This window comes from Hypomesus nipponensis, chromosome 17 (genome assembly GCF_054491055.1).
Source record: "Hypomesus nipponensis isolate SF chromosome 17, ASM5449105v1, whole genome shotgun sequence".
NCBI lineage: Eukaryota > Metazoa > Chordata > Actinopteri > Osmeriformes > Osmeridae > Hypomesus > Hypomesus nipponensis.
Genome location: NC_140377.1, coordinates 16,655,263 through 16,669,569, shown reverse-complemented (window position 1 = coordinate 16,669,569; position 14,307 = coordinate 16,655,263). Strand labels below are relative to the sequence as shown.

The following is a 14,307-nucleotide window of genomic DNA, read 5'->3' as shown; positions in this document are numbered from 1 at the left end:
ATGCTTGGCTAATTTCTAGGGAAATTTACAATGAAATGTGTCCCCTGCTCCTCCCCGCGCATGCTCCAAATTCTCAGACACTCATTCTTCCCTTGACACGCGCGGGCTTGGCAAGACACACACGCAACATATCAGGACTGTGTGGGCTGACCAAGCCCCCACTCATTCCTTGAATATCAGCATAGGCCCTTGAGGACCTTGGTGTCATTGCATTTCCTACTTTGTATGCAATAGTAAAAAGGTCTCCAAATCCTGACACATTGACAGTACAGGCCAAGAGTAACTACCACACTTTACCCAAAGCCCATGTGGATCCTGTTGGTATTGCATTTCCGATTTTATATGCAATGGTAAAAAGTTTTTAAAATCCTGAAACATTAATAGTATAGGCCAAGAGTAACTACCACACCACAAATGGTCCACCATTACCCATAGGTGGCGCTACAGGCCACGCCTTAATGCATAAAGATACAAGGCTTTCTGGAATGGATAAGCTCACCAAGCCCCCTTCCTTCACTTACTGGCTTGAAATAAAGGCCCTTGTGGATCTTGATGGTATTGCATTTCAGATTTGGTATGCCATTGGTAATTCTGCAGCATACATTTTTCTATACAGTTACAATTTGTCAAAAATAAATATTTTTCAATGGTTCGCAGTGTTTGGAGGAATCCGCCATTACTGCTTGCAGTTATATTTTGTAATTCTTGTACCATGGGAGTCAATGGCAGCCCCTAGACCCCATCGACAACTTTTTGTGAAATTTGGCACACTCATTAAGGACAGTTTCTTCTATACCTACACCAAGTTTCATGTCTCCCATTAGACCACTCTAGCGCCACCAATGGGTCAAAGTTGGACTTGTGTTTACACACGCAACTTTTGAACCGTATGACTCATTTTCAAAAATGAGGTACCATTGGATTCCCTGGATCAAGCCGAGTTCAACGCACACCATGGCGTTAATTTCCGGTTATATAGATTTCCCGCCATTTCCGGTTTTATCAAAAACCTTTGAAAGCCTACTCCTCCTACAATTTTTGTCATATCTTCTTCAAAATCACCAGAGATGATCTTCAGACCAAGCCTCACAAAAGTTATCAAAGGAATTTTGATCCTCATAACCGTCTGTCCGGTACAGCCAATCAAATTCATCAGAAAAGCCGCCAAACAGGATGTGAAGTCATGTCTCAGCAAATCTTTGAGATATCAACACTAAACTTGGTAGATCGGAGGAAGACACTACAACATGTTACCATGTGCAAAGGCAAATTCATATCTCAAAAAATGATTGATATAAAGCAAATTGAACTTATCGCTAACGCTAAAATTATGCTTTACACATCAGCCATTCAAAAACTGATACTCTGATTCAATCACAAGTTCATATGAAAACTCTTGAGAATGTTCATAACACAAATCTGTGAAAAAGTTGACTGTAAGATGAAAGGTCGATTTTTGGTGAATATTTGAAACATGCTTGCTTGGCTAATTTCTAGGCAAATTTCCAATGAATGTCTCCCTTGCTCCTCCCCGCGCGTGCTCCAAAATCTCACACACACTCAGCCTTCCCTTGACACACGCGCGGCCAAGACGCACACGCAACATTTCAGGAGAGTGTGGGCTGACCAAGCCCCCACTCATTCCTTGGTCTTTAGCAAAGGCCCATGTGGCTCTTGATGGTATTGCATTTCCGATTTTGTATGCAATGGTAAAAAGGTCTCAAATCCTGAAACATTGATAGTGTAGGCCGAGAAACACTTTAACAAAAGCCCATGTGGATCTTGTTGGTATTGCATTTCCGATTTTGTATGCAATGGTAAAAAGTTATAAAAATCCTGAAACATTGATAGTATAGACCAAGAGTAACTACCACACCACAAATGGCCCACCATTACCCATAGGTGGCGCTACAGGCCACGCCAAAAAGCACAAATATACAAGGCTTTCTGGAATGGATAGGCTCACCAAGCCCCCTCCCTTCACTTATTGGCTTGAAAAAAAGGCCCATGTGGCTCTTGATGGTATTGCATTTCCGATTTTGTATGCAATGGTAAAAAGGTCTCAAAATCCTGAAACATAGATAGTATAGGCAAAGAAACACTTTAACAAAAAGCCCATGTGGATCTTGTTGGTATTGCTTTTCCGATTTTGTATACAATGGTAAAAAGTTATAAAAATCCTGAAACATTGATAGTATAGACCAAGAGTAACTACCACACCACAAATGGCCCACTATTACCCATAGGTCTTCCCTTGACACACGCGCGGGCTTGGCAAGACGCACACGCAACATTTCAGGAGAGTGTTCCTTGGTCTTTTGCAAAGGCCATGTGGATCTTGATGGTATTGCATTTCAGATTTTGTTTGCCATGGTAAAAAGTTCTCCAAATCCTGAAACATTGATAGTAAAGGCCAAGAGTAACAACAACACTTTAACAAAAGCCCATGTGGATCTTGTTGGTATTGCATTTCCGATTTTGTATGCAATGGTAAAAAGTTAAAAACATCCTGAAACATTGATAGTATAGGCCAAGAGTAACTACCACACCACAAATGGCCCACCATTACCAATAGGTGTCGCTACAGGCCACGCCCTAAAGCACAAAGCACTTCACTTCTTGTGAAGATTAAAGCGCTTCACTTCTTGGCTTGAAATAAAGGCCCTTGTGGATGTTGATGTTATTGCATTTCAGATTTGGTATCCCATTGGAAATTCTGCAGCATTGATTTTTCTATACAGTTACAATTTGTCAAGAATATACATTTTTCAATGGTTCGCAATGCTTTACACGTAAGCCAGTCAAACAAGTTCATATGAAGACTCTTGAGAATGTTTAGTACACAAATCTGAGAAAAAGTTGACTCTAAGATGAAAGGTCGATTTTTGGTGAATCTTTGAAACATGCATGCTTGGCTAATTTCTAGGGAAATTTACAATGAAATGTGTCCCCTGCTCCTCCCCGCGCATGCTCCAAATTCTCAGACACTCATTCTTCCCTTGACACGCGCGGGCTTGGCAAGACACACACGCAACATATCAGGACTGTGTGGGCTGACCAAGCCCCCACTCATTCCTTGAATATCAGCATAGGCCCTTGAGGACCTTGGTGTCATTGCATTTCCTACTTTGTATGCAATAGTAAAAAGGTCTCCAAATCCTGACACATTGACAGTACAGGCCAAGAGTAACTACCACACTTTACCCAAAGCCCATGTGGATCCTGTTGGTATTGCATTTCCGATTTTATATGCAATGGTAAAAAGTTTTTAAAATCCTGAAACATTAATAGTATAGGCCAAGAGTAACTACCACACCACAAATGGCCCACCATTACCCATAGGTGGCGCTACAGGCCACGCCTTAATGCATAAAGATACAAGGCTTTCTGGAATGGATAAGCTCACCAAGCCCCCTTCCTTCACTTACTGGCTTGAAATAAAGGCCCTTGTGGATCTTGATGGTATTGCATTTCAGATTTGGTATGCCATTGGTAATTCTGCAGCATACATTTTTCTATACAGTTACAATTTGTCAAAAATAAACATTTTTCAATGGTTCGCAGTGTTTGGAGGAATCCGCCATTACTGCTTGCAGTTATATTTATTATTATTACACATCTTCTTCTCCCATTGTAGTCTATGGCAGCCCATAGAACCGTACGGTAAAAAGTTGTGAAATTTGGCACACTCAGTAAGCACAGTCCCCTCTTTATATTCACCAAGTTTCATGTCACCCATTGGAGCACTCTAGCGCCACTAACTGGTCAAAGTTGGACTTGTGTTTACACACGTAACTTTTGAACCGTATGACCGATTTTCAAAAGTGAGTTACCGTTGGATTCCCTGGATCGAGACGAGTTCAACGCACACCATGGCGTCAATTTCTAGTTATATAGATTTTCCGCTATTTCCGGTTTTATTAAAAACCTTTGAAAGCCTACTCCTCCTACAATTTTTTTTCCAATCTTCCCCAGAATTGGCACACATCATCGTCAGAGCAACCCTCACAGAAGTTATCCAAAGATTTTTGATCTTCAAAACCATTTGTCCGGGACAGCCAATCAAAATTGGCAACAAAGCAACCAAACAGGAAGTTGGGTCATATCTCTGCAACTCTTTGAGAAATCAACACCAAACTTGGTATGTTGACTCGGAACCGTCGTATGAGGATGTCCAATTAATTTGGTGTCATGTGATCACTGGGCGTGCCCGCAGGAAGCGAAAATGTGTTTTGGCCAATAACTGTTGATTTGTTTGCTTTTATTAAGTGATTCTTTTGTCTCATGATTTGTTGGGACATCCCGTGTGTGATACATGATAACTTGTGATAATAGCCGAATTGATGCGGCCCTCCATTTTGAATTCATTGAAAAACGTTTTTTCTTTACTCTTCCTAGACATGTTGTCCAATCTTCACCAAATTTGGCAGAGAGTATTTTCAGACCAAGCCTCACAAAGGCCTTCACATGATTTTATGATTTTCAGAACCGTTTGCCCGGTACAGGCAGTCAAAATGTGCCATTAAGCCAGGAAAGAGGAAGTTGGGTTGTATCTCAGCAAATCTTTGATGGATTCACACCAAACTTGCTGCATGCACTCGGAACCCTGTTCTGAGGTTTTCTAAAATGTTGTATGGGTCATTTGACTGCTTGGCCACCTCATTGCTGCTTGCAGCTATATTTAAGCAAAGCTGCGAGGCACCTATTGTAATTGGTAGTATTATTATTATTATTCCGCCATGGGGTCCTATGGCAGGCCCTTAAAGCGCTTGGTCGAAAGTTGTGAAATTTGGCACACTCATTTGGGACAGTCCCCTGGTCCAATTCACAAAGTTTCATGTCCCATACTTGGGCCACCAATGGGTCAAAGTTGGACTTGTGTTTACACACGCAACTTTTGAACCGTATGACCTAAAAAACCATTGGATTCCCTGGATCAAGCCGAGTTCAGCGCACACCATGGCGTCAATTTCCGGTTATATAGATTTTCCGCTATTTCCGGTTTTATCAAAAAACTTTGAAAGCCTACTCCTCCTACAATTTTTGTCAAATCTCCTTCAAAATGACCAGATATGCTCTTCAGACCAAGCCGCACAAAAGTTATGGTAGAGCATTTTGATCCCCACAACCGTTTGTCCGTGACAGCCAATCAAATTCAGCAGAATAGCCATCAAACAGGAAATGAAGTCATATCTCAGTAGTTCTTTGAGGCAGTGACACCAAATTTGGTATGCCTACTCGCAACCTTATTACCAGTATGTCCTCCAAAAAGGGTGGTATGTGAGTAAAAGGGGGCGTGGCCGGAAGCATAAACGTGTTTTGGCTAATAACTGTTGAAGTGTTTACCTTAATAAAGTAATTTCTTTGTCTGTTGATGTATTGTGAGATATCAAGCTTAACCATCGATAATATTTCATAACAACCGAATTGACGTGGCCGCCATTTTGGATTTCATGGAAAGGTGTAAAAACCTTTTGCACGCCCCAAATTTTGTCCAATATTGACTACATTTTGCACAGATGATCTTCAGACCAAGTTTCACAAAGATGTTGCATGGATTTTCCATTTTCAAAACCGTTTGTTTGTTAGAACTGATCAAAGGCGGCGGCAAAGACGCAAAAGACACGTGAGAGCATAACTCAGAAAAAATGTGTACTATCATCACCAAACTTCGGTTCCTTCGTTCCCACGAGGAGCAGAGGAGGCCTGTGGTTTTATACCAGAAATTTTTTTTGGAACACTCAGTACTCTTGAACGCAAACAGATATTTCAACCAAACTTGGTGTGTTGCATGAGTGCAATAGGTTGCTGTGACTTAATTGTTGTGCAAGTGCTATGGAGGCCTTGTCCTGCTCTGGACTGCTTGGCCCCTCCATTGCTGCTTGCAGCTATATACACAGTCTATATTACACAGTCCCTGAACAGTAATTTCCAGCACTGAGAATGGCTTACTAGAACAAGTTGATGTCCTGGCAAGGGCAACGTAAGAGGTTCGAATCCAGCCAAAGCCAACAAGCCTGCCATGTCACTGGTTATCTGTTTAGCGAGACTCTAAGCCACTGCAAAGGAAGCTAGGTACAATGCAGTCGCTGGCTACCTGTAGTCTGGCTGTATATAGTCAAAGCAATCCTCACACAAACTATCATAATTATTTTCGGTTTTTCAAAAACCGTTTGCCCGGTACAATCAAAATCGGCGGCAGAGTCACCAAACAGAAAGTCGTGTCGTACCTCACCAGATCTTTGATGGATTCACACCAAACTTGCTGCGTGTACACGGAACTCAGAGTGCGGAAGAGGGTTGTCTGGGTCATCTGACCTGCTTGGCCACCCTATTGCTGCTTGCAGCTATATATATTATGTTTTTTTATTATATGAGTGTTTGGATCCTAAATGTTACAGTATTTATCTAATATTTACATATGTGTTGGTGTAAACAGAGAAAGAGCAAATACCTTTCTCACTCTCTACTGGGCATCTATCTATATTGTGCAGGACATACATTCCAGAGGAACGCATACTGAAGAGCAGACTGGTTATCTCTTTCATAGAGAAGTTGGTATTTTCCCTCTTTTTTTTTATTGATGGCTGTTTTCAACATGTCAAGAATGATTTTCAGCTGATGAAGCCCAGATGTGGGTTTATGAAGAGATGGACATCATACTAATAATTATGGTTTTACCTAATTTTAGGTTAACTATGAGAAAGAGCCTTTTCAAACATCTTGCATCAAGAGGGATTCAGGTATTACAATCACCATCATCAACACTATTACTGACTTAAGTGGTGCTTTTGACTTCTATTGACAGGTCTATTAGTTTAGACCTGATGACCAAAATGTTCCCTCCTGGCATGTTAGGGAAGATAGATGAATTATATGCATTTATTGTGACAGACGTGAAGATAGTAAAAATAACTCATTGGGTTGTTTGTCATTTGTCTTATCTCACAGGTACACTTGTTTGTTTGCAATGAGGAGCAAGATATAACTGCAGCGTTTAAAACAGGAGCCACAGGAGTCATGACTGACTATCCCACCCTCCTGTCAAACTACCTCTCCAGACAAAGAAATCAAGACTAACAGAATGTAATCAACTATCAAATTACTGATCTATAAACAAGGTGTTTTACTGGCAGTCTGATACACTCATCACATGACATGGTTTCATAGTGTAACGTATTTCCTTATTGTTGAGTGTTGCTTCTAAGTTCATTTATGAAAAGATTGTCTGACTAAATCCCAACCATGGAGATTTTGGGGTAAGAAAAAAAAGGACGTTTCTTAGAGTTCTTGTCTTTTAAAAATACATTTGGTTTCTTTTCTCTCTAATAAGCAGTGAAAATGTAATCACACTAGATATACCTATCAGAATTATACACATTAGACATAATAAATACTGCTTTTTTGCCACGCCATCACTGAAAAGGAGAATTTGTTCTTAATGATTCTGCCTGGTTAAATAAAGGTTAAATAACATATGAATTATGACATGTTTGAGGTAAATTTTGTTTGCACTATTCTAGTGATACGCTTTGGTTTGACCTCCTCCTGTGGTTACTCAAGAGAATTACAAGCAGCTTCCAATACCCTGAATTAAACTTTTGAAATGCTACACACTACATTTCTTAGTGTAACCAGATTTAGATGTGTCATTATTCACAACTAATGTTATGAAGACTAATAGTGTATGCACAACTATTATACTTCCAATAGCAAGGGATAATGTAAAATACACCACAAAATATCTGTGTGGGACTTGAAGGACAAGTACATCCATGTGTATTCCTGACAATCAGCTACCACAATGTAATAACATTGCCCTCAATAAGCCCCAGGCCTACCACTTGCACAACACATTCATTTTCACTTGCACAACACAAAAATTGTTTATTTACAGCTTCACCTTTTCTTAATGGAGTTTAGTTAAAACTGTAGACATATATAGGTTTAGGGTTTCTTCTCTTATGGAGTCCATTTAAGGCTAATCAGAGAAATGCGGGACTGTTGTGCAAATCAGCAATGTAACGTTAGCGTAGCAAACTAGCGATTTTTTAAAACGTTTCAATTCAGAACATGGTTGCACATACATATTTACAGGACTGTGTAAGGACACAAAACACGACTGTCATCATTTTTTTAATCAATTATTTAAGCCGAAAATATTAAATGTATTGGACACTGGTTGAGTATTGGGATTCGGCCTAAATCTGTGATAATTTGGAGTGAGCGCTGAGGATCAAGGGGAGACATTTCATTGGAAATATCCCTAGCAATTAGGCAAGCATGCATATTTCTAATTTTCACAATAAATCTACTTTTCATCTTACATTCAACTTCTTAGATTTTATTCTCAAGAGTCTTCATATAAACCTGATTGAATCAGAGAATCAGTTTTAGACCGGCGGATGTTCAAAGCATTATTTTAGCGTTAGCGATAAATTAGATTTGCTTTATTTCAATCATTTTTGGAGATATGAAGTTGCCTTTGGACATGGTAACATGTTGCTGTATCTTCCTCGTATGTGTAACAGATCAAGTCCCTAGTTCAATGTGGCACTTATTTATGGACACATGAAATATGTGCAACAGGTGTAAAGTTTTAGGAAATGTTAATAATTTGGCAATTCTGTAATATATTCCTTATTGCTTCCCAAACTATAGAAAGACATGTATTCTACACACGTATGGCTCAGAATTGAGTCGATCGGACTTACAGTTCACAAGGAGAAGAATTTTGTAGTTTTGGACAAATCTTTATTGTACATAAATTCCAGTATGGCGGCTGTTATAGGTTCTTGAGGCTTTTTTGTTCCTCATGGTAAATAAGGCATATGTAATGAATTTAAGAATTTTGAGAGAAATGGGATGCAAATGGTATCACTTTGAAAATTGACATATTAGGGCGTGGCCTGCAGCACCACCTATTGTCTCACGTGGCCCATGTTTGGTATGGTAGTTACTAATGCTCTGCAGTTTCAACATGCCACATTTCACAACTTTTTACAGTACTGGTCTTGGGGCTGCCATTGACTCCCATTGCACAAGAAAAAGACAACAATAAGAATAGTTTCCCTACTACCGAAGGAACCCTAACTATGTATGATTGTATAAGATTATAGTCGGGAGCAATTCAGTTCTCTGGTAAGGTTTACCACATACCACAATTAGGTAAAATCCTCGGTTTGAATGTCCCACAGTACAAAATCACACAATTTTAGGATCCTTCCACGAAAAAAAAAAATGTATTTACTTTAATTTGAAAGTTTATATTTTCCCCTTGTTTTTCCATTTGTAGGTATTACAAGAACAAAGCCCTTCCCTAAACGAACCCTCGTATGTGTCTCTTAAGAACTACTTGAGAGTGGATGAGAGGCATGCTTTGGCCAACCATGGTACTTGAGTTTATTGGTTTAGCCAATAGCATTGCAGAAGGAAAGAACGAGAGGCAATCACATGGGAGCGATAGATGTAGTTGTGTTCGTACAGTGTAGAAACCACCAGATAGAAGTTCTGGGAAATGCATGGAGTTGCCTTAATTTATTTAGAGGGTGAATAAACTTGTGAAACAGATAAGTATCGGAATGTAATCCATTGATTTCAACAATGTAACTGTAGTCTAAATACCAACTATTTAAATTGTAACTAACAGAATACAGTTATTCATAATTTGTATTCTGAATACGTAACGCCAGTACATGTATTACGTTACTCCCCAACACTGGCTATGGTTTAATCAATAATCAACGTTATCACCAAACCAAAGGTTGGACAACTTGGTTAGCTAGTAGAAGAAGAATGTGCAACACGTTTGAATTTTCTGGGGTAATTTTTGACAAAGATATTTAGGAAACACTGAAATATTGGTGTTTTAATTGATTTATTGGCTATTGGTAATCAATAATCAACTTTATCACCAAACCAAAGGTTACATATAGTCATTTAGCAGACGCTCTTATCCAGAGCGACTTACCGTAAGTACAGGGACATTCCCCCGAGGCAAGTAGGGTGAAGTGCCTTGCCCAAGGACACAACATCACGGCCGGGAATTGATCCGGCAACCTTCTGATTACTAGCCCGCTCAGCCACCTGACTTCCTACTTAGGTAGATTCACATAACTTAGGGGTATGTGAATCCTGCTTAGCTAGTAGTAGAAGACTGTGCAACAGGTCTGAAGTTTCTGTGGTCAAATGTCTTTGCAAACAGGCAGGATAAGTATGGATGCGCTGCAGTTTGCCCAGCCCAGGTTGTGGGAGAAGGTACCAACAGGTTAGTAGCTCGTACTGTAAGTTAGGGTAATGTCATGAAGTACTCAGCTTAATTAAGTGTAGCCTTCTACAAAATATAACAGCAGTGGGTGCCATTAAGCCAAAGTTATGAGAATGCATATGAGTAATGGTGTTTTTGCAAACAGAAAGGACAATCATGGAGGTACAGAAGAGAGCATAGATCCACTGTAGAGGATTTATTCAGGTTAGTAGCTGTCTGTATTGTAAAAACAGACAGAAATAGCTGTGAATGCACAGCAACAAGGTTTGAAACAGTAAACTCGGTCTGGGTTGTGTTATAAAAAAGCAAGTCAGTGATGGCTGAGGATGTGAAGTGAAGATTCTACAAATATTGTATATTTGTAATGGGTAGCACAATTGACAGAATGGTTTGTAATAAGCGAATATTACATGTCCAAGTAAATAGTTAGTTTCCTTTAATTGTAGACGGACACTTGAGAGGTCTTCAGTACCAAACCAGATTTGGATGCAGCCATACCAGCCTGCGAGTGTCCCATGAAACAGCGGAGATGAGCGATGTTTCCAGGTGGCTAGGTTTAAGAAATGGGAGTGGTTGGATCGGTGAAGTGAGACCAATAGGGGTTTTTGCCATACACGTAGAACTGCAAGGCAGCTAACTTGCTCATTTTTTCTAAAAATGCCAAGGAGGCATTATTTTTGAAAAGTTTTGATACATGGCACATGGACCCTTTTTTTCTAAAATATGAGCACTCAACATGTCACACAGAAGCCACAATTAAGTAGTTTCTCTATTAAAAAAGCCAGTCGGTTACTGCCCAGATGCACTCATCAAAACAAAAAGAGCAAATAGCTGCCCATTAAGCTTTTTGTAAAGTTTTGGAATCAATGCTGCTACTAGCAGAGCAGGGTTTGCCTTTTCGACATAGTTTAGATGAGCAGAGCACATTCCACAAGATATTACAACTGAGAGCTAAAGACAGTCAATCACTAGCATCTTGGCTGAGCAGACAAGATATGTTCTGCCCTCATGCCATCCAGAATGAGCTGTTGAGAACATTATGTCAAATGAAGTACTTAGGAAACTTGCGGACGAGGTTAGAACTGACCAATTTTTCAGCCTAATTGTTGATAGTACTACTGATATTTTACCAAAAGAGCAACACTCAATTGTCATTTGACATGTTAGTGAAAATGTTGACATACACGAAGAGTTCTTTGGCTTTTATGAAAATGCAGCCAAAGACTCAAACAGCATTGTGAGGATGATCAAAGATGCCATGGTCCGTTACAACTTTTCCTCTTCCAATCTTCAAGGACAGTGTTATGATGGTGCTGCCACATGGCTGGTAGCATTAATGGTGTTCAAGCCCAGATGTTGGCTGAGCAGCCAAAAGCACTTTTTGTTCATTGTACCGCTTATTCACTGACTCTTGCATTACAACAGGGCATTACAAAGGCAGTGACTCTTGCCAGAGACTCAATAGAGTACACTGAAGACATAAGTTCCTTCATCACAGTTTCTGCCAAATGGGAAAGTGTTTTGCAACAAGCTCAGTTGAATCTTGGAGTTGAAGAGGATGGGAACATGGAAAAAACTTTGCCCGACACAGTGGGCTGTGCGGGTGCAATCTGTGAATGCTCAGCACTTGTGCCTCTGAAGACTGCTCTACTCAAGGCCACTGAATTTTATGTTGAAATTTCATTTTTTGTTTGGTCTGTGTGCCAGAGGGCTCTAGACCCTGTGGAAAAATGTTGTTGCATTTGGCAGCAGGCAAACGTGAAGAAAACTGCATGAAGAACTAAAATGGTTCGAGCCCCCAAAGGTCAGATGCTGAATTTTTTTCTCTTTGGAAAAACTGCCTTGACAGATCAGCAGAGTGGGATGTTAGCCCATCTAATGTCCCAAGACATGTTTCCAAAAGAAAAGACTATGCTTAGCACAGCTTACTCTTTTAGCATAGAGGAGTTTTACAGGACGAGTTACTTTGAAATTCTTGATCTCCTTGTGAGTAACAATGAGACCTGTTTTAGTCAAAAGACTTTCGACATTTGTGACAGTAGAATGGCTTATTTGAACTGCTGTAAGTAGAAGTTGCTTGAATGTACAAGATTTGAAATTTGTCATTGGTCACTTTGGAGATGCTTTAGACTCTGATCGTTTTAAGAAACAGCTTATGTTCCTTCCTGAATAGCTGGCTGGGAAACATACAAGCTCAGTGAGGGATGTAATCAGAGAGATGAAAGATCTTGGTCTGGCAGGGAAATTGTACAGTCAAGTCGCAAAACTAATCCATTTGTACTTGTGTAACCGGTGTGGATCAGTGAAACTCACTCCTCAGGTATGCAACTGGCCACCAGCGTCAACGAATAGCTATCTTTTCTTTGGCGTAGCTGGTAGTGGTTGCGCTTGCGCTTGGCAGTTCAGAGGTGGCGTGTTCGAGAGGGCAGGGAAGAACAAATGCTCCATAAAACCTTCTGACGGAGCAAGACCACGTCTGTTACACCCCTGTTACACTTGGTCATCCCTGTGTCCTCAGGTACTGCAGAGAACATTTTTAATCCTAAGACGTTTGAAAAATTACTCAGGTCGACTATGACTGCAGAAAGGCTAAACAGTGTAGCAATTTTACCCACACACAAGAAGAGATGCAAACACTTAGATTTGAATGAAGCAGGGAACATTTTAGTCCTTAAAAATTAGAGAGAGAAAGATACATTTGGACACTTGTGTATATATATGTTTGTATAGACCAATTTTCACCCTACGTCACACGACTGTCAAGCAGGCTCAACTGCGCATGTCGGTTGCAAAAGACGAACCTCTCCCGGGTATAATACACTTGGAGTGTCAATCAGGTCATCATATACCTTTGGCCACTGGATTGCAGGGCTTGACATCAACTTTTTGAGGCACTTGTCATTTGGACAAGTACATTTACGTTTCACTTGTCCATGCACAAAAGTCACTTGACCACGATACCTTTAAATAGCCTGACCAAGTGATCGGGCAAAACTAGCTTGGTTAACGGAGGTCGCTTTCTCAGGCAAATGACGAATCAAACAGGCTCGGCTAAAGAAATCCGGGATTCTGGCTATCTTCAGCAGGCTCGTATGTACAAAAGGCAGTCCTCCCTTACATCTTTGGTGGAGTGAAATACAACATTGTGCCAGTGAGCGACCCGAGTCTGACTCTGAGGCAAACGTCAAAACAGTATAACGCCGTGAGACGCAGTCTCACTCAGATTGCCAGTTTTACACAAATCACACAAATAATCAAACCAGCTGTCTTAAAACAGAATTCCCATATCTCTTGAATGATGCCCTGCTTGACTTTTTTTGATGTAAAACTTTTTATGAAGAATTGACCGAACTGTAAAATTATGAACTTTGTGACATGACGCGACCAAGACAAGAGACTGGCTGCCGCCTAAGACAATGCGGTCTACCAGGTGACATTCTCACTCAAATTTCAAGACTTTCGTGACCCAAATGAAAATTCTGATGTGACAGATCAATTGGGAATTGCTGTCTCTCTTGAAGGCTGTCCTCCTTGACCTTTTTGGTCTTTTTAAATCTAACTATTTGTATTATCTGTGTGCTCCTTATGATTATAAATGCTATCCTTTCCCGGTTTTCTGCAACCACATTGCGCGCGCAACCCCGAATGTTTGCAAACAAAAAATTGGTCTATTGCACAAAAAAATTGTGTTGGAAGTACATTTAAAGGGGACCCATTATGCTTTTACGAATTTTCTGTCATATATATATACTGTATAGTTACAATGTTTGAACTGTATCCATCTACTTGTAAAGACCTTGTCAAAAATGTACATGTATATTTGTGAATTTCAACATAGTTATTAATAACTACATTTGTACATAAATGGAGTTTGCATGTGTTTCGACAGGTACTTGACTCTGCTGTGTACCTATTGGCTTCTGCCTAGACTTTTTCTTGATGGGGATTCATGCATCTGGAATGCTCTATAGCAGGGGTACTCAATTAGAAACTCAAAAGGTCCACTCACCAAATTTCCATTCAGTCAAGGGTCCGGAACA

At 40.2% G+C, this 14,307-nt stretch overlaps 1 protein-coding gene across 1 annotated transcript in view; it reads left to right on the top strand.

The window, feature by feature from the left end:
- gdpd3a (glycerophosphodiester phosphodiesterase domain containing 3a) overlaps nucleotides 1–7,460 on the top strand; it is a 49,465-nt gene extending 42,005 nt beyond the window's left edge. Inside the window, exons 9-11 of the mRNA XM_084678179.1 lie at nucleotides 6,495–6,554; nucleotides 6,692–6,743; nucleotides 6,952–7,460. Of these exons, the coding sequence (XP_084534305.1) occupies nucleotides 6,495–6,554; nucleotides 6,692–6,743; nucleotides 6,952–7,080 (241 nt within the window). The 3' untranslated portion in view covers nucleotides 7,081–7,460. The remainder of the gene's footprint in view (nucleotides 1–6,494; nucleotides 6,555–6,691; nucleotides 6,744–6,951) is intronic.
- Nucleotides 7,461–14,307: the final 6,847 nt, after the last annotated feature.